Source organism: Engystomops pustulosus, chromosome 7, assembly GCF_040894005.1.
Source record: "Engystomops pustulosus chromosome 7, aEngPut4.maternal, whole genome shotgun sequence".
In the NCBI taxonomy this organism is placed as follows: Eukaryota; Metazoa; Chordata; class Amphibia; order Anura; family Leptodactylidae; genus Engystomops; species Engystomops pustulosus.
In genome coordinates, this window is record NC_092417.1 from 21,371,113 (window position 1) to 21,397,731 (window position 26,619).

The 26,619-nt window shown below is 44.7% G+C and overlaps 1 protein-coding gene across 4 annotated transcripts in view; it reads right to left on the minus strand.

The window, feature by feature from the left end:
- Nucleotides 1–9,555: 9,555 nt before the first annotated feature.
- The window catches only part of LOC140069391 (death-associated protein kinase 2-like), a 66,078-nt gene continuing 49,014 nt past the window's right edge, over nucleotides 9,556–26,619 (minus strand). For all 4 annotated transcript variants that reach the window (XM_072115056.1, XM_072115055.1, XM_072115058.1 and 1 more), the window contains 9 exons: nucleotides 21,491–21,629; nucleotides 15,975–16,104; nucleotides 15,448–15,496; nucleotides 15,244–15,270; nucleotides 14,860–15,012; nucleotides 14,218–14,263; nucleotides 13,574–13,663; nucleotides 13,399–13,482; nucleotides 9,556–10,872 (listed from right to left, as the gene is read on the minus strand). In XM_072115056.1, coding sequence (XP_071971157.1) covers nucleotides 10,792–10,872; nucleotides 13,399–13,482; nucleotides 13,574–13,663; nucleotides 14,218–14,263; nucleotides 14,860–15,012; nucleotides 15,244–15,270; nucleotides 15,448–15,496; nucleotides 15,975–16,104; nucleotides 21,491–21,629 — 799 coding nt within the window. In that variant the 3' untranslated portion in view covers nucleotides 9,556–10,791. The remainder of the gene's footprint in view (nucleotides 10,873–13,398; nucleotides 13,483–13,573; nucleotides 13,664–14,217; nucleotides 14,264–14,859; nucleotides 15,013–15,243; nucleotides 15,271–15,447; nucleotides 15,497–15,974; nucleotides 16,105–21,490; nucleotides 21,630–26,619) is intronic.

The following is a 26,619-nucleotide window of genomic DNA, read 5'->3' on the forward strand; positions in this document are numbered from 1 at the left end:
GGTCTCACTGATGGGACCCCCCATGGATAAGAAGAATGGGGCTCCCTTGTATCTTTGCTGTGCCCCAAGATGAGGAGAGCATTCATCTCTATAGTGCTGAAGGAGATTGCTGAGTACAGCGCTCGGCTATCTCCGTCAGTGCCATATAGATGAATGGTGCAGCCGTCACATGCGTTCTCGGTGAGTCCCATAAGTGAGCCCTCCCCCCCCCCCACGATCAGCAAGAATGCCTCTATCTATCTATCTATCTATATCACTGGAGAACCCCTTTAACTACTTTAACTAGAGGTCTCCTTTAAAAAGGATTTTGTCACATCAGAAAAGCAGTCATCTTTCTACCAATGAACAGCGCCACCTCGGTCCACAGGTTGTGAATGGTATTGCAAATTTCCCTCATTCAGTTGAATGCAGTTGAGCTGCAATACCAGACACAACCTATGGGCAGGTGTGGCGCTGCTTCATGAAGAATACAGCCCTGGTATACTAATCCCGTCCTGCCCCTTTAAGGACAATTTATTTATGATAATCAGCAGGGCGGCGCTATATACAATTATTCAGGATATTTTATTGTTAAATGAGGAAGGGCATCTGGGCGCCACAATGCCCCCCTTGTCACATTCAGCCCCTGGACTGTTGCCCAGGAGACCCCAGTGTCATGTCCCCCATGCACAGTAGATTTCTTGGAAGACGTCCACGCTCCTCCACCTGGAATATTTTGGTGACATTCTTTCTCTCTTTGTTTTGGGTCGTCCAGCACTAAATATTTACCCTGAAAACTGTGAGTGTAACAAACGCAGCGAGATACCGATACACGAGGCGTCACTTGTCACGGGCGAGGTTAACCCTTCCTGGCCTGGAGCCTCTCGTCATCATATGTATGGGATGTGATCTATGTCTATGGTATCTGCTGGAATACAAATACATACATTACCGCTCCAAAGTTTGGGGAAAGACAATTTAGTGTTTTCCAAGAAAACTCATAATTTTATTTTTCACAATTAATAGAAAATATAGTCCAGACATTGACAAGGGTTGACATTTTTTAAATTTTAATTTGAAATAATAATTTTTCTCCTTCCCCTTTGCTCTTTTGCTGCAGTGATAACATTGCAGCCCTTTGGCCTCTAGCTGATAATCTGGAATAATTTCACCCCGTGCTTCCAGAAGCTCCTCCCACAAGTTGGATCGGCTTGATGGGCACTTTTCGCGTACCATACGGTCAAGCTGCGCCCACAACAGCTCAATGGGCATGAGATCTGGTGACTGGGCCGCTCCATTAAAGATAGATACCAGCTGCTGCTTCTATATGAACCGTACTTACAGACAACAGCTGCCTTGAACTGTGCACAGGTCTGCCACCTGCTGGTCATTCATCCTTATATTATCATTATCAGGTGCGCCTTATACTCCAGTGCGCCTTATATATGAACCTAGACGTTTTAGCAGGCATTTACTGATGGTGTGCCTTATAGTCCAGTGCGCCTTATATATGCACCGTACTTACAGACAACACGCCTTGTACTGTGCACAGGGCTGCCACCTGCTGGCCATTCATCCTTATAATCAGGTGCGCCTTATAGTCCAGTGCGCCTTATATATGAACCGCACTTACAGACAACACGCCTTGTACTGTGCACAGGGCTGCCACCTGCTGGCCATTCATCCTTATAATCAGGTGCGCCTTATACTCCAGTGCGTCTTATATATTGAACCTAGACGTTTTAGCAGGCATTTATTGATGGTGCGCCTTATAGTCCGAAAAATACTGTATTAGTCAGTCTCAGATATGGCTTTCTCTTTGCCGCCCTGCTCCGAAGGTTGCATCCTGGGGTCGTCTCTTCTATGTAGAGGGTGACACTGGCGTTTGGTGGGTGCTATTTAACCCCTTAAGGACGCAGGGTATTTTCGCTCAATTCTCGCTCTCCATCTTCAAAAATCCATAACTTTTTCATTTTTCTGTGTGCAGACCTGTGTGAGGGCTTATTTTGTGAGTAACAAATTTTACTTTCCCGTGATGTTATTTATTATTCCATGCCGTGTACTGGGAAGCAGGAAAAAAATTCCAAATGTGGAAAAATAAAAAAAAAACGTGTGTGCGTTCTTGTGGGCTCAGTTTTTATGACTTTCACTCTGCGCTCCAAATAACACCTCAGCTTTATTCTTTGGTTTGGTGCGATCGCGGTGATACCAAATTTATACAGGTTTTATTCAAAAATTAAACGAATGTGTACAAAAAAGAAAAAAAAATGTTGCCATCTTCTGACGCTAATAACTTTTTCATACTTTGGGGCACGGAGCTGGGGGAGGGGTCATTTTTTACGAAATGAGCCGACGTTTTCATTGCTATCGTTTTGACGACTGTGCAACATTTTGATAATTTTTTATTACAATTTTTATGTGATGTATAAAGGTGTAAAAGTCGCTTTTCAGACATTTGGGGCGCCATTTCCCATCTCGGAGGTCACCGCCGGCCGTAACCGTTTTTATATTTTGATAGATCGGGCATTTTGGGACGCGGTGATACCGAATGTGTCTGTGATTTGTACTATTTATTATATTTTATATCAGTTCTAGGGAAAGGGGGGTGATTTGAACTTTTAATATTTTATTATTTTTTTTACATTTTTTTAACTTTTTTTTCACTATTTCTTAGACCATCTATGGTACATTAACCCTAGATGGTCTGATCGTTCCTACCATATACTGCAATACTACTGTACTGCAGTATATGGCATTTCTGCACAGTATACATTGCCACAGGCTCATTGTTATGGATATGCAGAAGCCATGTAGCCTCGGGCCAAACGAAGACCCGAGGCTACCATGGCAATGGATCACCGCCCCCTAATGACGCTCGGGGGAGCGGCGATCGGAGGTAAGATGGCGGCGCCCATGCGCCACCATGCTTCCAGTGCCGGCGGCAAAGAAAAGGTTAACACCCACGATCGGTGCAAGCACCAACCGCGGGTGTTAGTGATGGGTCTTTGCTGCGATATGTAGCAAAGCCCATTTCTGTATGAAGAGGGCTCAGCCCGTGAGCCCTCTTCATACACCCTTCACAGCTCCGTGGCGGATATATCCGCCACGGAGTGTGAAGGGGTTTTAATGAAGCTGCCAGTTAAGGATCTGTGAGGGGTCGGTTTCTCAAACTAGAGACTGTAATGTACTTGTCTTGTTGCTTAGTTGTGCAGCGGGGCCTCCCACTTCTCTTTCTACTCTGGTCAGAGCCTGTTTGTGTTCTCCTCTGAAGGGAGTAGTACACACCATTATAGAAAATCTTCAATGTTAATCAATCAGTCACACGGAATGGCCTTCATTTCTAAGAACAAAAATAGACTGTCAAGTTTCACGTGAAAGTTCTTTTTCTCTGGTCGTTTCTCTGGTGAGAGTTTCAGAGAGCAAACACAAGGACAAGGTTTTTTATGGCTGAAGGTCCTTCTCAGTATAAAATTTGCAGGGTGGTTTGGATGGCTATGGGCTGTATTATAATTCACTACTGGGCCCATCTTCTTTCCGATGTCTGTTGGGGAATGTTTCTAACAGCTTTGCACAAATAGAGGCGGGAGGTTCCCCCATTCTTCTTGGCAGCATGGCTCTAGCTCAGTTACTTTGGTTGGTGCAAGGACAGCGCCAGCACTGGCCGCACCTGGGGGGCCCACATAAGGCTGTACATAAGGAATCCATATAAAATAACCATGAGGAGGCTGTTTGGGATGATAAACTAGGGAATATTTTAGGGAACAGGAGACTGTTTTAGTTTCTCAATTTTTAATGCCACCACATGAGTTCACTGCAAAGGGGCCCATTGAGGCGCTGTCGCCCAGGGGCCACCGAAACCTATTGGCTACTGAAACCTTGGTTTGGAGAACACTAGTGAACAGCAATTTTCCAGTCATTCCACTGATTCACAATGGGATTTAAGTCCGGACTGTGACTAGGTCATCGCATCTGATGTAAACCCTTGTATTGTAACTTGGGTTATATGTTTGGGGTCATTGTCTTGCTGGAAGGTGAATCTATGGCTCTAAACCTATGAGGCCTTCACAAAACTGTAGTTATACTGAAAGTAAATGACATAGAGATGTTCTCTATTTACTAATGACTTGTAAAGGTAATTGGACACACAGATGTAAGAATTGAGGAAACGTTCAGGGGTTGTAGCTTCTGCAATCCACTTCATAGAAGTGTTTTTGTGTATACAGTGTATGATATGATATGTTATTTGTTATGTGATTTTTTTTTTTTTTTTAGCTTTGGAGCCAAGTTACAAAAACAATATGATAATTCTCTCTTGGACGTACAGGACTGATGGTAATCATACACTTCCTCTTGGGTAAACTCTGACAACCTCAGATGTGCCTCCTGTCTGTGGTGATGGTGCCTGCAGGACATGGAGAGGAGGATATTGATGCAGTGTCCTTCCTTCAACTGATACCCCCAATCCTCATCCACATCCCAAGACCAAGAACAAATGGGTAATTCATAGACCCACCACCAGGCACCATCACGTCTCCAACTCCATCACGCTAATAACATGTACAGTGAGGTTTCTCCAAAAGACCACCTCTTCTGAGGAGACCCTATCCTGACATGATTTCTAACTCTATAATACATTGGATATCTTCTCCAGGAAGACCATTCCCCAGAAGACCACCTATCCATGCAATGGAGGAGATCTAGATAGAAGAGAAGCTCCTGGTGGTGGAACCAGTACCTGTGGGACTTGTCATTAAAGTGACCATCCACTCCAGGAGGTAGGACGGTAACCCCAGGTGATGTGGTGGTGGCTCCCTGGTGGCTCCGCTGTCAGAAGTGATGGATTTGATGATGCTTGGGGTAAACAGAGAAATACAGGAGACAAAGAGATGCTGAACACAAAACATGAACCCACGGTCAGGGCTGATTACTTCTAGCTATCACAAATCATGAGAGTAACCTGCACCCCAGCCCTTCAGCCTGAACCTCAATAGCCACTTCTAACCAAACCCGGCACCTGTGCCCAATCTCAACCTGTACCTCTAGACCAGTCATGTACCTCTACCAGAAGACACGTGCACAACCTTAACCTGCACCTCAAGACCCCAATACATCCAATACCTGAACTTCAAGGCATAAACCCATCCACAATGTGCCCCTCCGGACCCCTCCACACCACCTAAACATCTACATTGTTACCAGTAAGGGAAACGTGATGGGTGATACATCACATAGAGATTATGTAAGGAGCAGGGCACATGTCATGGCCATGAGGTATCATCCTTTGTATTTGCTCTGTAAAGTTACTCTGGTTTTGGGCTAAACACGTGTATAACACATATAACGTATAACAGCGCGGGCCGGGTCATTAAATGGACTCGTAAAAGTGAAAGTTCTCCTCTGTGTCGCCAGATATAACTAGAATGGAGCTGTAATGAGCGTCCACATTATGGTCCCTTAGACTCTGATCGGAGCTCCACTGATATAGATCTGCAATCAGAGGCTGTGCTGCCGCCATGTGACCTGTCAAGGTCAACCTCACCTTTAAAACGTGTATTTTTTTAAGTTTGCTGGGATTTCCTTACTGAGGTAAATGAGAAAAATAAAAACATACAGAAAAGTGATTTATCGATTGATAGCGCCCCAGGTGTTATGTCTCCCTCTAGTGGTACCGTTCTGGTACTGCATTGTCTGGAAGCATTTGCTATTGTTCATAACAGTACAAAAATTTAGATTAAAATTCTGAGCTACCATTACCATTGGGGTACCACAGGGATCCATGTTACCAGTAGAGTACCGCAAGGGGGTACTGTTCTCTGCTATTATATTTTGGTTTCATGGCTAAACTATCAGCCCCCTTTACACAGGAGAAACAGCCCCCATTGCTGATCTGAGTCCCTCTAGGAACAATAAGCTACCTGGTGATTATGTACAAAACTATGTACCCCCCGATTACAAACCCTGTCATTATATCTCTGGTCATGTGATGTCACACAGGTCCACGGCTCATTATATCCCAAGATCATGTGATGTCACACAGGTCCACGGCTCATTATATCCCAAGATCATGTGATGTCACACAGGTCCACGGCTCATTATATCCCAAGATCATGGGATGGCACACATGTGCACGGCTCGTTCTATCCCTGGTCATGTGATGTTACACAGATGTACAGCTCGTTCTATCCCTGGTCATGTGATGTCACACAGGTGCACAGCTCGTTCTATCCCTGGTCATGTGATGTCACACAGGTGCACAGCTCGTTCTATCCCTGGTCATGTGATGTCACACAGGTGCAAGGCTCAATACATCCCTGATCATGTGATGTCACACAGGTGCACAGCTCTTTATATATCCCTGGTCATGTGATGTCACACATTTGCACAACCTCGTTATATCCCTGGCCATGTGATGTCCCACTGGTGCACAGCTCGTTATATATCCCCAGTCAAGTGATGTCTCACAGGTGCACGGCTTGTTGTTTCACAAAAATAAGAGCTGTGTGATGTAATGAGCCATGCACCTAAGTAACATCACATGACCAGGGATATAATGAGCCGTGCACCTGTGTGACATCACATGACCAGGGATATAATGAGCTGTGCACCTGTGTGACATCACATGACCAGGGACCAGTTTTTGTCCAAATAAAGTAAACACAGAAGGACAGGAAGCAGAGATCTCGAAAACAATGAGGAAATGATACAGTAAATATATTGGAATATTGTAGAACTTTTCATTACGCAAACAATAAAGTTATTTGCTAAAAGTGGACGACCCCTTTAAAAATCTTCACGTTGGGCGCCCTGTATATCACAGCCCTTCCATGGCATTGTGGGTAATATGGAGGCAGTCATAGTCACTCCACACACACAGGGGGATATTTCATCTCTTTAATACAAAAGTCGGATGAGTTACACGGGACACTGGTTACACTTCTTGTTCCAAAAATATAACTTTTTACCATGATTTAAGGACCACACCCCCTAAAAAGGGTCCTCTGACATTATTCACAGAAAACGAAACATCGCTGAATGAAAACTTATGTTTTACTCTTCCTCAATTTTCTAGATCTCCGCTTGCTGGTGGTGAATAGAAGAGACGTTAAAGTCATACCGTCCTTTCCACACAGCAGAGGTGCTGAAACAGTGTATCCGCAGCACAAATACATTCTCTATTTGGATACTTTGTTACATTGTATCAGTATTTGTATAAAGTTGTAAGCCTGCAGTCATGACCTAATGCTTTTCACAGCTGAGGGTTTGGCACAATTGTATGTAATCTAGGCTGTGAACAGAACATCCCACATAGGTGGTTCGGGGGGGGGTCTCCATTCTAAAAATAATAATGAACTTAATATTTGCATATTCAGGCAGGATCGGCAGCAGGATGGAGTCTGCACAGTCCCTGGGCAGCACAGGGTTAAGCCATGCCACATGCAGGTGAATCGGCAGGGGGGGCTGCGTCCAAGGTGGACATATATGAAGCCCACCCAGGTCTCCTTCCACAGCAATGTGTCTCCAGCGGGCAGACTTGTATCCTCATGGACTCTTCAGGCTCAGGAGCAGATGCTAAGACGTCTATGGAGGAGGGCCGCCGGCTTCGTCTTCTCGTCATCCTGGACATCCCAAGAACAAATAGCTGGTAATTCATAGACCCACCATGTGTCACCATCACAGCTCCAACTCCATGTGGAAATCTTATTTCTTCTGAAGAGACCCTACATCTCTCATATTCATACATTGGATATCTTCTTTGGGAAGACCATTCTCCAGAAGACCACCTGTCCGTGCAATGGAGGAGATCTAGATACAAGAGAAGCTCCTGGTGGGACTTGTCATTAAAGTGACCATCTAATCCAGGAGGTAGGACGCTAACCCCGGGTGATGTGGTGGTGGCTCATTGGTGGATCCTCAACCTCAACCCATATGTAAACCTGCGTGGTGCACCTCAGGACCTGCACCTCAGACTCCCATCCATCCCATACCTGCACAGCATAAACCCATCCACGATGTTCACCTCAGGGCCCCTCCACGCCACCTAAACACTGACATTGTACCTAGAACAGGACCTCATATCCCCAACCTATACATCAAAGCCACCTGTACATCACCCATCCCTACCCCATGTACGTGCACCGCATGGTCTGTAGCAGTTATGGGTGGCAAAGGAGGCAAAGCAGACTTGATGGGTGACCTCCTATTACACATCACATCATGGGCGTAACTACAGAGGTAGCAGCCATAGCAGCCGCTATGGGGCGCACAGTGTTAGGGGGCCCCATCATCAGCCCGGACACAATAAAGAATGGAGGATGTGCACCATTATATCTATATTGTACTGCACATTGTCCAGCATAATATGTATACAACATATACTCTGATGTATATATGCAGTATCAGTGATGTGTATATGGGGTCTGTATACACTGTATGTGTGTATATTCTGTTTGTGCACATGAGTGTATGTATATGTAACTTGCATGTGTGAGTATACTAATATGTATATTTTTTAAGTGGGAAGGGGGGCCCCATGCAGTAGCCTGCTAGGGGGCCCTGTCTCTCCTAGTTACGCCACTGCTTCACATAGAGATTATGTAAGGAGCAGCAGGGCACATGTCTTGGCCATGAGGTATCATCCTCTGTATTTGCTCTGTAAAGTAACTCTAGTTTTGGGCTAAACACGTGTATAACACATATATCACACATTTATAACAGCGCGGGCCGGGTCATTAAATGTCGCCAGATATAACTAGAATGGAGCTGAGTATTCACAGTACAGGCCAATAGACTCTGATAGGAGCTCCACTGATATAGATCTGCAATCAGAAGCTGTGCCGCGGCCATGTGACCTGTCAAGGTCAACCTCACGTTTAAAACGTGTATTTTTTTTAGTTTGCTGGGATTTCCTTACTGAGGTAAATGGGAAAGGAAAATAAAAACATACAAAAATGTGATTGATTGACAAACGCCCCAGGTGTTATGTCTCCCTCTAGTGGTACCGTTCTGGTACTGCATTCTCCAGAATTATCGGCTGTGTGCAGAGTTGTGCAGCTTGATGTTTTTTCATAACATTTGATATTGTACCATATACAGAAAATGGCCCATAACAGCACAAATTTAGAGTGAGTAACCATTGGGACAAAGCAGGTATCCATGTTACTAGTAGGGCACCACAAGGGGATATTGTTCTCTTTACTGTATTTTTAGAAGGGTTCTTTAGTATTATACTTAAGTTTTATGGCAAAACTACCATCACCAGTTACACGGGAGCAACATCCTCCACAGCTGATCTGTATCCCTCTAGGACCCAGTCAGAAGCTACTAGAGAGTGTAATAATACAAGGCTGCAGGCTCAGACTACACAAGGTTGGCTTGTAGTCTGTTACCATGGAAACATGAAGGTCAACAAATAAAGTTAAATCGCCTGAAAAGTTGTTTGATATTACATCAGTAAAATAAATGGACCCAATAGATGGATACGGCTGAGACTCAAGTCACACGCCCTGTATATTACAGCCTTTCCATGGCATTGTGGGTAATATAGAGGCAGTCGTAGTCACTCCACACACACAGGGGGATATTTCATCTCTTTAATACAAAAGTCGGATGAGTTACACGGACACTGGTTACACTTCTCGTTCCAAAAATATAACTTTTTACCATGATTCAAGGACCACACACCCCAAAAAAGGTCCTCCGACATTATTCACAGAAAACGAAACATTGCTGAATAAAAACATATGTTTTAGACGTCCTCCATTTTCTAGATCTCCGCTTGCTGGTGGTGAATAGAAGCAACGTTAAAGAGATACTGTCCTGCCCACACAGCAGAGGTGCTGTAACAGTGTATCTACAGCACAAATACATTGTCTATCTGGATACATTGTATCAGTATTTGTATAAAGTTCTAAGTCTGCAGTCGTGACCTAATGCTTTTCACAGCTGAGGGTTTGGCACAATTGAATGCAATCTTGGCTGTGAACAAACCCTTTGGACAGGTTAGTTAGAGGATGTGTCGTATCACAGCGATCAAGAGAACGGGGAACAACACCCCTCTGTACAGAGCGGGGTCCACTCCATTCACATAGGGCGATTCAGGGGGGGGGGGGGGGGTCTCCATTCTCAGGGTGATGGAGGTTCAATTAGTAAGACTCCCCCCAGCATTCAGACACTTAGTAAACAGGGAAGGAGTAACACACTGTAACAAGTCATCAGCTGTGCAACCACTTCCTGGTTATGAAGGGATTTTAGCCTCTCACACCTCACACATTGTTACATATGTAAAGATCATATTCACTGACAGCAAACAGAGATCTTACAAAAATCAGACAACAAAGTCACAGAACGTTAGCTTTAGTTTCTCACACAAAACAGAGGACCCCTTTAAACAGAAAAACCTGTTCAGAACGGATAAAAAAAACCAACACACGTGGCGACGGCGTCAGGACAACACTTGCTGATCGTTGGAGGACATCTTTAAATTACTGAAGGGTAAAGGTCAACCCCTCCCTCCCCCCCCCCCCATTATAAACGTGCAGCTTCATATAATGTAACGACTAAAAAAAATAATAATATTAATAATGAACGTAATATTTGCATATCCAGGCAGGACCGGCAGCAGGATGGCGACTGCGAGGTCCCTGGGCATCACAGGGTTAAGCCATGCCACATGCAGGCGGACCAGCGGGGGGCGCTGCGGCCGAGGCTGAACATGTATGAAGCCCACCCAGGTCTCCTTCAACAGCAATGTGTCTCCAGCGGGTGGAGCGTCTCCTTAGGTTTGGATCCTCATGGACTCTTCACTCTTCAGGCTCAGGAGCAGCTGCTGAGGCGTCTGCGGAGGAGGGCCACCGGCTTTGTCTTCTCGTCCTCCTGGTCGCTCTCACACTGCCTCTGAAAGGGTCACAGTTAGAATTAGTTCCTATGGTCTCAAAAGGGGGGAGTAAACATTCGGACAAAAATGTGTTTTCATAGCACAGTGCATCATGGGAGCAGAGTGGTTCAGTCACATGTTTCATTAAGGGAGGAGCAAACCCGTTTTCTGTTTCCAAAGGGAACCTGTCATCATCAATTGGCCTAATAGACCACTGCCATAATATTGTCCGGCAGCATAACACTTAGTTTTTGTTTCTTTCATGGTCCAGTGCGGTGAAATCATGTAGAAAACGAACTTTGAAGTGAGATGTCAATTGGTTGTATAAAGTCGTGGAGGCGGAGAGTTTAACACTGAAGTCAAGGTGTGAAGCTCCACATATCTCCTCCTCTGTGATTGACATTGTACATCGGGCTTCAGGAGATCTGGTTAGTGATCTGGATGCAGGAGCATCAATTACAATGAAGGGGACTTTCTGAGGAAAGGAGAGCTTGACTGTAGGGTTAAAATCTCCGCCTCCTTGACTTTATACAACCAGTTTATACAATCTCATGTCAAAGTTGATTTTCTGGATGATGCCACCAGACTGGACAACAAAAGAAACACGTTCTGGAAGGTGACAACATACCGGGAGTGGTTTAATAGCTCAATTTCTGATGACAGGTTCCCTTTAATTCTTGAAAACATCTTTGAAAATTCCATGGCATTTCAACCTGTCAAATTCAAAGATTTTCATTGTTTTATGTGGATTCAGGATCCACCCCGTTGTCTAAAGCATGTCAAAGACAAGGTTTTTTTTGTTTTTTTTTATAATGCCATATTGAGGAAAACAAACCCTGTTCATTATTTTTTTTTAACTCTGAGAAAAAAACAGCCGTTTTTATTTTTCTACAGTCATTATTTTCTTTTTTTTTTACATTTAGATAGTTTTTTTGTACTATTTACAACTAAACAAAAAGTATAACTTTTTTTTTTATGTTTTACGATTTTTAATCACTTATTATTCATTTTTTATGTGGGGGAAGAGAGAAGAGAAGTAAAAAAAACCATCTGTTGTAGTTGTCTTTTCTGTGGTGAATATGATTGTTCTCACTTGATAATGCAGGTTACTATGGAGTCGTCATAACATTAGGTTTCGTTTTATATATTTATTTTTCTAAAGCTGGAGAAGGTGTTTTTCATTTTTTTTGTGTGTTTTTTCAAAAATATTTGCATGTAATTTTGTGGTTTCACTAGACATTTGACCACACAATCACTTTATTGCCTATATACTGTAATATAGTATATATAATGCAGTATAATATAATAGTGAGGGGCATCCACTGACAGGTGTATCACTAGTGTAGGTGCCTCCTCCCAAGTCAGGAATAGGTGCTACCTCCATACTTGTCATCTCTTTAGCAGACACGTGTGGAGGTACCTCCTCACATCGGGCAGAAGAGGAAGCAGGACTGTAGTTTCCAGCAACAGGAGATTGAGAGGGGCCATAATATGAGGGGGATGGAGAACAGGGGGGCACTGTTACAGGAGGATGGAGGACAGGAGGTCACTGTATGAGGAGGGTGGACAACAGGGGGCCACAATACAAGGAAAATGGAGGACATGGGGCCACAATACAAGGAGGGAGGAAGGGAGGAGGCCACAATATGAGGAGGTGGTGGACAGTGGGCCCCAATAAGAAGGAGGATGGAGGACAGGGGCAGCAATATGAGGGAGGATGGATGACAAACTGTAAGAAAATGATGGGCTTCCGGACAGTAGGCTACAATATGAGGAGGATGGAGGTCAGGGGGCCACAATATGAGGAGGATGGAGGTCAGGGGGCCACAATATGAGGAGGATGGAGGTCAGGGGGCCACAATATGAGGAGGATGGAGGTCAGGGGGCCACAATAGGAGGTAGATGGAGGTCAGGGGGCCACAATATGAGGAGGATGGAGAACAGGAGGCCACAATATGAGGAGGATGGAGGTCAGGGGGCCACAATATGAGGAGGATGGAGGTCAGGGGGCCACAATATGAGGAGGATGGAGGTCAGGGGGACACAATAGGAGGTAGATGGAGGTCAGGGGGACACAATATGAGGTAGATGGAGGTTAGGGGTCCACAAAATGAGGAGGATAGAGGAAAGGAGACCATAGTATGAGAAGGGTGGAGGACAGGGAGAGAGGCCATAATATGAGGCCGGAGGAGAGGGGTATAAGAGTACAGAAAGCTCAGGCATTATAAGTATGGGGAGATAAATAAAAGTGGGGGCATTATATGTTGCTGAGTTGCATTAGGTAATCCATAGGAGGGCTGGCCACAGGAAGGGGCAATATACTATGCTTGTGGGTGGGACAATGGTTGGGCCAATGGCTGTGGTTCTTTTTGCCCCTCTTTCTCTTGCCCAGGTGGGAGGTGCACTATATCCCAACCCCGCCACTGGAGAAGGACCCCCGCTGTACCTACCGCACATACACTGGACGTTAAGGAGGGGCGAAGCCTGTAAATGTGATTGGGTATAGCACCTATACCACACAGGTAGGTCGGCACGTCATCACTTACCAGCTCCTCCTCCGCTTGGACAGGATTACACAGCAGCTTCATCCTACACAGTCTGTTACAGGCCGAGACCATGTTATACGAGAGCTGGGGAGGTGGAGAGATCACGATTAGTAATGTGTGTAATATTGGACATCATATTAAATAGACGTCCATAACCCAACCCCTCTGTACTTACCTTCCACTTCCGTCGTGCGTTAAATTTTTTGAAGTTCTTTATATTGATGGACGAGCGGCTCCTGTTAGCGGCCTGCTTCCTGGTCAGTGGCTGCATACAGAATAACATGTATAGTAAGTGTGTGTATATAGAAGTGCATATATATTATATGTTTTGACTTGAATTCATTGCTATGGCTCCACCTGCTGGCCAAATGAGGGAACTTCTGCCAGACAGAAAAATTATTATCTGTACATTTTTACTACATCTACCACCAGGATAAAGGATTGTAAACCAAGCACACTGACATACAGGTGTGTGCCCCCTCTGGCAGTATATTCTCTTCTTTTAGCTTTTTATACTCTGGTTTTTACAAATAGAGGCTTTAAATATTATGCAAATGAGCCACAGGGGCTCCGGGCTCCATAGCTGTTAATTGATCCTGGAGCCCCTCAGGCTCATTTGCATAATGTTTAAAACCTTTTGTTTTAAATAAGAGCATAATAAGCTAAAAAAGAGCAGATGGCCTGCCAGAGGGGACACACACCAGTATGTCAGTGTGCTTGGTTTACAATCCTTTATCCTGGTGGTAGATATCCTTAGTTTTCAAAATTACTTGTAGTAACTTTCCTGTCCAGCAGGTGACAGTCCTGTGTCATACAAACCTTTATCCAGGGGTGAATGAGACACTCCACTGCCGTCATCCTGTCCCTGAAGAAACAAAAGGGATATGTAAAGTGAAGGCCATGCACTTACTCATAGATCCAGATACCATGACTGTGGTAATCTTCTTATATATTTGTTATCCATGGCCTCCTGCCTTCTAACATCAGCTTATAAAATGATGCTGAGATAAAAAGAAAAAAGGCTCTGAGAGTGTTACCAGAGCCTCTGTAGCTTCACAGGCTGTTACACTGTTAACCCCTTCCCCTTCTCTCTCACACACACTCCCCACCTCCTCTGCCTGATGTAATCTCACTGCCGCAGAGGAAGTTTCTGCACATAGTGGGAGGGGGAAGTGCTCCTGCACAGTGTAAGAGCCTGTGAATCTGGATAACATAGACAGAAGAGCTGAGTTAGAGAAAACGGGACTAAGCTGCTGATAAGAATACGTTTTCTATACCACCAGGTGACTTATTTACATCACTACATGTCAGTTCTTCTGCTGCTTTAAGAGACTTAGAGAGGAGAATGTGCCCTCAATAGGAAACATCACAGATTCTAATCTCCACACACTAAAGGACAATTGAGAATTCCATACAGAACCTGCGGAGTGGAAACATCTGAAAAGTTATCCTGAGGCCTACCTGGGGTCTTTCACTAGCAGCTGCTGAATGAATTCTTTGGCCATGTCACTGGTGTCCTTAAAATATCGGTGATCAAACTCGTAGTTACCGGACACCACGTTGCTCAGCGTCTCTGGGTCGGTTTCACCTTGAAACGGCGATAAACCACTGAGTCTGTCGGAAAAAAAGTACAGCAGGGTTACCACACCAAGCCCCTACTGGGGGTCCTCATGGGTGGGGAGTATTATACATAATATAGGACTGCAGGGACCTGGAGCAAGTAGAGGCTGCAGGAACTTGGTGCAGGAAGAGGAAGGCTTGCGCATAAAGTTCGTTTTAAGGGTGTGGCCATAACAAAAAGGGGTGGAGCATACATTTCTAAAAGTTTCATAACAGTATACTTACAGTATATATGTGATAACTCCAATACTCCTGTAAGACAGAGACATACACAATCACGATGAGAAGTAAACTTGCACAATACTCCCCTCCAACGAGTATGCAAAAAGTTACATAAAAAAGTTAAGATTCTAACATTTACAAGAAATATTTGAGAAAGTGTCCTCTATATGACTATACTTTGATGATGATACAAGTCCCCAAACTTACCACATATCAGTCGATGGTCCTAGAGGTTCATAATTTATAACTTCTGGAGCTGTTTAAAAAAAAACAAAAAAACATATCATTAAATATTGTACAGAAAATAATTAAAAAGAGAGAGAATCTCCTATCCAAATGTATTCATTTTGAAAGACCCGCCCACGAGGAGCATCAAGATCACCATCATATTATATATGTAGGTAATACAGGCAGTTCTCAAGTTGAATTTGTATGTAAGTTGAAGCTGTACATCTTAATTGTAGATCCAGACAAAAAAAAAAAAATTTCTACCCAAGTGACAATTGAAGTTTCAAAATTTTTTATTGTGATGGGATCAAGGATCATCAAAAAAGCTTCATTACAGACACCTTACAGCTGATCATTGCAGTCTGGGACCATAGTAACATCCAGAGAGGCCACCAGAGGTCACAGGGGGCAGAGGGGTCCGTCTCTAACTAGGGGTCATCTGTAAGTCAGGTGTCCTTAAGTAGGGGACCGTCTGTATATGAAGAGAAGCCATACATGTACATTACCAATATACTGAGGCGTCCCGCACAGGCTCTTAAATACTGTTCCCTCCTCAATTTTTTGGGCTAAACCAAAGTCAATGATTTTGATCCTCGGGTGCGGTACGTCCTTCTCTAGCAGCATAATGTTTTCAGGCTGGAAGAAAAACGTACAATAATTCATACAATAATCATTGAAATCAAAGATCTAAAGAAAAAAAATACTATATATCTGGACATGAGGTATAATAAGAGAAACGCGTTGTGTTACTACCTGCTGTACGCTGAATAACGAGGAGCCGTGCACAATATTCCCTGATAGTCATCGGATGTGCCGGACATTTTCCTTTATATTCTACAAGTCGTGTCCGTGGGCATCGGATCGGACTCGTGCACCATACAGCACAAGTTAACGGAACCAGAATTTTTTGGGTGAGCTGAACACATTCTTCATTATACCGCATGGTATATTAATCATATATTGAGTCTATATATTCCCAGTGCCCAGGGCCTATTGTATATGACCAGGCTTGTAGTACACACTAAGGACCTAGAACGTATAGTATATCAAAGGTACAAATTTTTATGTTGGAATATTTTATGTATGTTTATGAAAAAATAAATAAAAAGAAGTTAAAAAAAAAACAAAAAAAAAAACAACAAATCAACAGTAGGTGGCGCTGCTCCCCTGTACATAAAGGTATCATACAGCTCTATATCTTGATCCAGTACTGGTCCATCCATCTACAGGGGGGCATATTTTGAAGTCTGGGGGTGCTCTTGAAAACACTTGCAGAGGCAGGAGAACATCATTAGAGGCCGGATGAAGCACAACTAGTTGCCCCTGGGCTCCCTGCGTGCCCCTCACTTTCCCTGCGGCTTTTGTAAGTATGACTAGAACAGCAAGGGTGAGAATGGTTTTTTCTTTTGAATGATTTTGAATCTGTCGTTGGCCTATAGTCTATACCTATAGTATATATATTCCATAAGACCAAGGGCCTATGGAATATACCTGGAGCTTGGGCCTATAGTATTAAACCAATGACCTAGGACCTATAGTATATCCACAGGGTCTAGTACATACCTGGGCTAAGGGCCTATAGAATATTCACAGAGCCCAGGGCCTAAAGTATATTTCCAAGACTTACTGCCTCCAGTATATTCCCAGGGCCTATAGTATATTCCCAGGGCCTAGGACCTATAGTATATTCCCAGGGCCTAGGACCTATAGTATATTCCCAGGGCCTAGGACCTATAATATATTCCCAGGGCCTAGGACCTATAATATATTCCCAGGGCCTAGGACCTATAGTATATTCCCAGGGCCTATAGTATATTCCCAGGGCCTATAGTATATTCCCAGGGCTTAGGGCCTATAGTATATTCCCAGGGCCTAGGGCCTATAGTATATTCCCAGGGCCTATAGTATATTCCCAGGGCCTAGGACCTATAGTATATTCCCAGGGCCTAGGACCTATAGTATATTCCCAGGGCCTATAGTATATTCCCAGGGCCTAGGACCTATAGTATATTCCCAGGGCCTAGGACCTATAGTATATTCCCAGGGCCCATAGTATATTCCCAGGGCCTAGGGCAGCGATGGCGAACCTATGGCACGCGTGCCAGAGAGGGCACGCAGAGCCCTCACTGCTGGCACGCGCCCCATCCTCCCAACCACTGCCAGGTGCGGACAACCACTGTCCACACCTGGTTGTCATGGCTGTTAGCAGTATCGGAGCTGCGCTCCGATAATGCTAACAGCCATGACAGAGCAGGGCGCTGACACTGCCTGCTGTCACTCTGATCACTGCAGCGCACAGGACGGTAAGCATCCCCGCGCTGGCAGCGAAATGATGTCATTACGCTGCCAGCGCTGGGCACCTTACTCCGTGTGCGCTGCAGTGATCAGCCGGAGGAACGAGTCTGAGGTGAGTGTATTTATTTTTTTAATTCGGCGCATCCATCCTGCCCGCTCCCGCACCTCCCATAAAACTCCGCCCGCAACCGGGCCGAAACTCACGGCCCAAACTGCGCCCGCTACAACAAGCCCCCCCCGGCGCGCCCGAACCCCAGCCTGTTATGCCCGCTACCGCAACCCGCCGCCCCCCCCCCCCCCCCCCGCAAGGACTCCGGCCGCTCTCACTCCCCCCCCCTTCCCCCCGCTCAACTCCGGTCACTGCCCCCCATCACCCCCTCCCCTGAAACTCATGCCTCATAACCACACTGAAACGAACTCCAGATGCTGCACCCCGACCCCCCCCCCCCTGGAACAACAGACACCTGAGCAAGAGTAAGTAGCATATGTATTTTTATCTATGTATTTATGTATATGCATATTATATTATAAATTTATATGTGCATTTATATATACCTGTGTGAGGGCTTATTTTTTGCATAACATATTTTACTTCTCATTTATTATTCCATGTCGTGTACTGGGAAGCTGGATTTTAATACTTTCGCTGTGCGCTCCAAATCATTTGTGTCCTTTATTCTTTGGTTCGGTCCTATCGCAGTGATACCAGATTTGTAGGTTTTATTGTGTTTTAATGCTTTTTCTATCATCAAAACAGTGTACGAAAAAGAAAATAGTTTCGCCATCTTGTGACGCTAATAACTTTAGTGCACGGAGCTGGGGAGATTTGGGTTTTTTTGCTTAATGAGCCGTTGTTTTCATTGCTACCATTTTGAGGACTGCGTGACCTTTTGATAACTTTTTATTACTCTTTTATGTGATGTAAAATGGTGTAAAAGTGGCGTTTCAGTGTGTATAGGACTGCTGTAACCTGTGTAAATTGATTCTAAACTAAACCGTCATTTTTCTGGTTAAATAGCCGTACTGGCACTTTGCGATAAGTAATAAGGTTTTGGGTTGCAGTTTAGGCACTCGGTCTCTAAAAGGTTCGCCATCACTGACCTAGGGCCTATACTATAGGCCCTAGGTCAGTGATGGCGAACCTTTTAGAGACCGAGTGCCTAAACTGCAACCCAAAACCTTATTACTTATCGCAAAGTGCCAGTACGGCTATTTAACCAGAAAACTGACGGTTTAGTTTAGAATCAATTTACACAGGTTACAGCAGTCCTATACACACTGAAACGCCACTTTTACACCATTTTACATCACATAAAAGAGTAATAAAAAGTTATCAAAAGGTCACGCAGTCCTCAAAATGGTAGCAATGAAAACAACGGCTCATTAAGCAAAAAAACCCAAATCTCCCCAGCTCCGTGCACTAAAGTTATTAGCGTCACAAGATGGCGAAACTATTTTCTTTTTCGTACACTGTTTTGATGATAGAAAAAGCATTAAAACACAATAAAACCTACAAATCTGGTATCACTGCGATAGGACCGAACCAAAGAATAAAGGACACAAATGATTTGGAGCGCACAGCGAAAGTATTAAAATCCAGCTTCCCAGTACACGACATGGAATAATAAATGAGAAGTAAAATATGTTATGCAAAAAATAAGCCCTCACACAGGTATATATAAATGCACATATAAATTTATAATATAATATGCATATACATAAATACATAGATAAAAATACATATGCTACTTACTCTTGCTCAGGTGTCTGTTGTTCCAGGGGGGGGGGGGTCGGGGTGCAGCATCTGGAGTTCGTTTCAGTGTGGTTATGAGGCATGAGTTTCAGGGGAGGGGGTGATGGGGGGCAGTGACCGGAGTTGAGCGGGGGGAAGGGGGGGGGAGTGAGAGCGGCCGGAGTCCTTGCGGGGGGGGGGGGGGGGCGGCGGGTTGCGGTAGCGGGCATAACAGGCTGGGGTTCGGGCGCGCCGGGGGGGGCTTGTTGTAGCGGGCGCAGTTTGGGCCGTGAGTTTCGGCCCGGTTGCGGGCGGAGTTTTATGGGAGGTGCGGGAGCGGGCAGGATGGATGCGCCGAATTAAAAAAATAAATACACTCACCTCAGACTCGTTCCTCCGGCTGATCACTGCAGCGCACACGGAGTAAGGTGCCCAGCGCTGGCAGCGTAATGACATCATTTCGCTGCCAGCGCGGGGATGCTTACCGTCCTGTGCGCTGCAGTGATCAGAGTGACAGCAGGCAGTGTCAGCGCCCTGCTCTGTCATGGCTGTTAGCATTATCGGAGCGCAGCTCCGATACTGCTAACAGCCATGACAACCAGGTGTGGACAGTGGTTGTCCGCACCTGGCAGTGGTTGGGAGGATGGGGCGCGTGCCAGCAGTGAGGGCTCTGCGTGCCCTCTCTGGCACGCGTGCCATAGGTTCGCCATCGCTGGCCTATAGTATGGGGTCCTATGGTATAACCAAAGCTTACATAATTCCTCCTCTCGGTGAGGTATGTGTCACCACTAGGTGGCGCTCCTTCCTTACATTAGGAGATCTGTGTGTGATACACAAGCTGTTCTTCCTGTACACTTTCTCCATGTCTCATCACTATAGGTGTCCAGTGATCGTGTAAACACATAATACTTGTGGGTCTATCATGTGACTCTGTTCCCTTAAGAGAAAAATAATCTTTGCTGACCAAAATTATTGGATTTTCTATCAACGAAACCCCTTGTAGCGGATGACGGGAAGCGAGCGATGACAGATGGAAATAATTAGATTTTCCCTCTTCGCTCCGGTGACCACATCACATTCAGCGCCATTAGGAGCGACGCCACGTACATCCATAAGATTTCACTACTTCCCCCATCAGCACATCCCCCCTCCCTCACTTACTTCTCCCTAACAGCCAATCACAGTCAAAGACGCTATTCACACACAGAGTTGGTCAATTATAAAATGTATACAGGTGTATATGTGCCCATCAGGTGTATACAGACGGAAATACCTTCTCACAGCTGAGGGTTTGCTACAATGTTGTCCAATGCAGACAATTCTTTGGAAGCACAAGCTTCTCCCCCTGTCCTAACACTTTGCCACAAAGTATCATTGCGTGAGGACTGTATTACCATGGAGACTACATAAAGAGGATCTTTCTTTGTCTCCACTAACTACCAACCCCTTTAATAGACAAGACTCCACTGATTCCGGAGCAGTTGGAATTTTTTCTCTAGCCCCTACCGTTCCTGTGCAATCAGTGCTGAAAGTTTCAACTCCCTATATGCTACATAGATGACAAGTGGGTGGTCCAGGGGTGGAGCAAGCAGCCTTGCACCACCCACCTGACAATATAGAGCCAAATTAGCATACTGAATGCTGAAACTAACAACGACGATTGCTCGGGAACGGTAGGGGCTAGAGAAAAAATTCCAACTTTGCCGGAATCAGGGGAGCGACGGCTGTAACAGGTGTTAAGAGTTGGAGATGATGGAGGAGATGGAATGGAGGAGACTCTGTAACAGTCTAGAGTGGACACATTGCAGCAAACCCTCAGCTCTGAAGTTCTAGGTCTAAACTCGTTTCTATTTTTGAAAACAAGAATTATGCTCCCATTCACTGACAGCATGCAGAGATCTTATAATGAACTAAAAACACAAAATCTATTAGAATGTAAGAAAAAGAAAGTAAAATAAGTATTGACGTCAATAGTCGGGGAATTTTTTTTTTTACCTTTAGGTCAAAGTGTGCAATGTTTTTTGAGTGCATGTAGGCGACTCCCTTCAGTATCTGCTCCAGGAACACGATGGCGTCCTCCTCGGACAGCGCTTCCTTCTCCGCGATGAAATCAAACAGCTCCCCGCCTCTTATCCTGTACACACAATGCAGGACACACGGGTCAGAGGTGGAACAGGCAATTCTCAAGGATTTTATTATTATATTTTTTTTAAACTTCTATTTTGAAGGTTTTTAGTTTTTTTTTTCACAGGGAAATGAAAAAACACGGCAGTTTATTATCGGTTTTGTTTTTCCAGCTTTCCCCGGGTGACACCGCGCTGACTCCACAGTTATGGAATCTACATATTTTGTTTTACCACTAATGTCCAGTAAAAAACAAAAATAAAATTCAATTTTTGGGTTTTTTTTTTTGTTTTTCCATTCCCTATTTATTTATTTATTTATTTTGGGGGGGGGGGGTCGCTTTTCCATTCAGTATTTTATTAAATGTGTACACAAATGCTGGGGGGGGGGGTCTCACAGGAAGTCTGACTCATACCATAAGTGGGGGCCACTAAGGCAGACATTATACAGCGTGGTATAAGGGGGGGGGGATATTAAAATTTTTGAGCACAAGGTGAAGGGGTTTGGGACATCTTTTTCCCTTATTTGTCATCCCAAAAGTTGAGATGGATCAGCCCAAGGTTAGGGTATTCCATTAAAAAAGGACACAAGAACCAACCACCTGATTTTACACCCCTAAACTAGTAGCCCCTCAGGAAGGGAATGAAATGTCCTCTCTAGGACTCCCTCTTATGTGAGATTTCATTTATCTATATAAAAAAAAATCTCCCACAAAGTCATTTGAAAATGAGCCAAGCTTTACCTGAGATGAGTCAAGTTTAGAGGCTGCATGAGTAGAGTCATTTTAGATTCCCCTCTTAACTTCTATAGAATTTAGTAACAAGCCCGCTGTGATCTGAAAGATGAGATTCTTATCTTTAACATAACACCAGATGCATGCTGCTAGGTGCTACAGAACTGAAGATAGGGGCATTTGAAATCACTCTCCCCCTGAAGCCTTTTAAAGTTGACTCATCTCATGAAAAACATGACTCTTCTCTGCTCATTATCACATGACTTTGGAGGAGATTTTTTATAGGTAAATAGGTGAGATTTCACAGAAAAAAAAAGAAATACTAGGACATTTCATCCCCAGCCTGAGGGACAGTTAGTTTAATGGGGTAAAATCTGTTGACAGGTTCCCTTTAAGTGTAAAGCATTTGCAAAACTATCAGCCCTCAGGAGGGGGGTGAATACTTGCCCTGTACAGTCACATTTCATGCATTTATGTAATGTAACCCTTCATCTGCCAGAAGCGAGAGCACAATGACACCGGGGCCGTGGAGCGGTATGTAAATAGCACATTTTTCAAGTTTTTTTCTTCTAATAAAAGCAATTATTTCCAATGTTGATGATTAATGGAGACCAAAACCGCAAGCAGCTGTACAAACATGGAGCCGCCCCCCTGTGTTTACCCCCGGACTCAGACCTGTCCCGTATTACGGTTTATAGCTGGACATGGGATGAGCTACAAGACACAGCTGGAGAGTAATAAGACGGAGACATGTAAACAGCTCCATGGAGAAGACATACACAACATCGGAGACATCGGAATATGCAAATTATAGAGTCTTTATTAATATTATGCATCATCTTGTACAGCCACTAGAGGGAGCTCCCACTAAAGCCAATAGTGAGATAGTATACAGTAATCTCAGGAGCTCCCTCTAGTGGTGGCTGCAGACATGCAGGATTGTGTTTCTCTCTATGCAGGGGATTTGGAGCTCTGTATCAGAATAATGGTTCTCCGGCCACTATACTGGTATGTTTTAGAAATTAAATAGATAACAGTACGCCTATCGAGAGAGAATTATCTAATAGGGTATTATGATCACCTGGTTAGCACCATCTTCACAATCAAGCGTCCAACACTGGTCAGCCCTTCTAATCCAGCCTACTCTCCGAACCCACACTACTACATTAAGTCTGGTCAACCAAACTGAAGCAGTGGCATCAACTGTGTTACGCAGATTCCACTATACCAGATCAAGGCTACTATAGTAAACTTCATCAACTCTGCTATACCAAGATCCGCTATGTCAACTCCGTTATACCAAGATCCGCTGCATCAACTCTGCTGTGCTATGATCCCTGCATCATCTCTGCTATACCACCTTCCGCTACATTAGCAGTCCTAATTTAACTCTGCTTTACCAGCTGCATCAACTCTGCTATACCAAGTTCCCCTGTATGAGCTCTGCTATACCAAGTTCCCCTGTATGAGCTATGCTATACCAAGTTCCCCTGTATGAGCTCTGCTATACCAAGTTCCCCTGTATGTGCTCTGCTATACCAAGTTCCCCTGTATGAGCTCTGCTATACCAAGTTCCCCTGTATGAGCTCTGCTATACCAAGTTCCCCTGTATGAGCTATGCTATACCAAGTTCCCCTGTATGGGCTCTACTATACCAAGTTCCCCTGTATGGGCTCTACTATACCAAGTTCCCCTGTATGGGCTCTGCTATACCAAGTTCCCCTGTATGAGCTCTGCTATACCAAGTTCCCCTGTATGAGCTCTGCTATACCAAGTTCCCCTGTATGAGCTATGCTATACCAAGTTCCCCTGTATGGGCTCTACTATACCAAGTTCCCCTGTATGAGCTCTGCTATACCAAGTTCCCCTGTATGAGCTCTGCTATACCAAGTTCCCCTGTATGAGCTCTGCTATACCTAGTTCCCCTGTATGAGCTCTGCTATACCAAGTTCCCCTGTATGAGCTCTGCTATACCAAGTTCCCCTGTATGAGCTCTGCTATACCAAGTTCCCCTGTATGAGCTCTGCTATACCAAGTTCCTCTGTATGAGCTCTGCTATACCAAGTTCCTCTGTATGAGCTCTGCTATGCCATGCTTTCTTACCATACTATGCCCCCTCTACCAAGTCAGCACCCCTACTCCAGTATTTACCTACCCTACAATTTCAGCCCAATCTATCAATCCTGAGTTCATGTAGTCAGCTCTGCTACATCTGTAGTAGTGTGAACACAGTCTTATAAAGCACTGGCTCTATGGAGCACTCGTCCCCCTTGGACACGGCACGGAGATTTCTGTCTGACACCACAGTCTGAGGACACACTCACTGATCTGATGGAGATACATAATACCGCACAATGGTGGGTGATGAAAGCGCCGCCCTCCCATGGACTGAGCGGGATTGTATATTCTACACATGCGGCGTCTGACGTCCACTGCCTCCACACGCTCCCATCCAGCCTCGGGCGGATATATACTCCGCATCTTATACTAAGAAGGAGGAGAACTGCGCTGGATTTTCTCCATTCTTAAAGGGAAACTGTCAGCAGTTTTGTGTGTGTTGTTAGTTGAAGCAGGACTGTGAAATTTGGACCAGCTGGCGTAGCAGGACTGGTGCACAGAGGGCTGTAACTTGTCCTCACACTGCTGTGCCCTTAGCTCTGTGCATTGAGCTGTGCCACAGTTGAGTAAAAGCTAAAATGGCTAAGTACCACAGCAGTTTCTTAGAAAAGAGGTGTCACAATTCAGAGAGCCAAGAGCACAGCAGTGTGAGGATACCCCCCAAAGCACCAGGTCAGCTACAATCATTGAATATACAAACATAGTTCATAGTCCTGCTTGTACTAACAATATACAGATCTCCAGGGACAATAACCAATACTGACTGCAGAGAGCACTGCAGTGTGAGGGTGCCCCCCCCCCCCCCTCCAGTGCTAAAATCCTGGAATATAAATCCATATTAAACAGTCCTGCTGCTACTAACAACAAACACAAAAGGTATGAAGACACAGATCTCCAGGGACATTACCTAACACCGCGCGCAGAGAACATAGAGCACAGCAGGGTGAGGACACATCGCCCAGTACTACAGTGTCAGAATCTAAATGTTTTCTTCACAGTTCTGCTGCTAATAACAACAAACACAAAAGTATGATGACACAGATCTCCAGAGACATTACCTGAACACTGCAGAGAACACAGAGCACAGCAGTGGGAGGACACCCTCCAATGCTAGAATCCTGGAATATAAATCCATATTTCACAGTCCTGCTGTTTCCAAAAACACAAGGTATGGTTACACATACCTCCAGGGACAATAACGAATCTTAAACCCCCTTTAACATAGAGCATTTAAAGGGGTTGTCCTTTTTGTTAAAGAAGTCCCCTAATGGCTATATGAATACATGGGATCTGACTACTGGAAGATGTAGTCTCACAGGAGAGCAGCGCTCACATGTAACAAAGCTGCAGGGAGATTCTAGCTGCGCCACCCTGCGACTTTAACACCAAACATCATCCAACCTCAACAACATCATCCAACTATCAACTAACAAGGAATCAGAGTATAAAGAACTGAATGAATACAAGTTTTTAGTAATGGAATTTTGCAGACTTTGTGGACTTTGTGTTTCTTTTCCATAACAGGACAACATCTGCTTCTTCCCGTGATCCCTATGGGAGGCTTCCGATGGCAAATGTCCCATAAAAAGTTCCTAGAATGAGTCTCTCTCATAGGAAACTCAGACTGTCAGCACTGTAGGGACTCCCATGAGGGACAATCTCCAGCACTCAGAGCTGAATGCTATACAGTCCCTGCATTATACACCATGTAATACAGTCCCTGAATGCTATACAGTCCCTGCATTATACACCATGTAATACAGTCCCTGAATGCTATACAGTCCCTGCATTATACACCATGTAATACAGTCCCTGAATGCTATACAGTCCCTGAATGCTATACAGTCCCTGAATGCTATACAGTCCCTGCATTACACACCATGTAATACAGTCCCTGAATGCTATACAGTCCCTGTATGATACACCATGTAATACAGTCCCTGAATGCTATATAGTCCCTGCATTATACACCATCTAATACAGTCCCTGAATGCTATACAGTCCCTGTATGATACACCATGTAATACAGTCCCTGAATGCTATATAGTCCCTGCATTAAACACCATGTAATACAGTCCCTGAATGCTATACAGTCCCTGTATTATACACCGTGTGCACCATATGGCGGTGACTCAACATCTTCCTTATG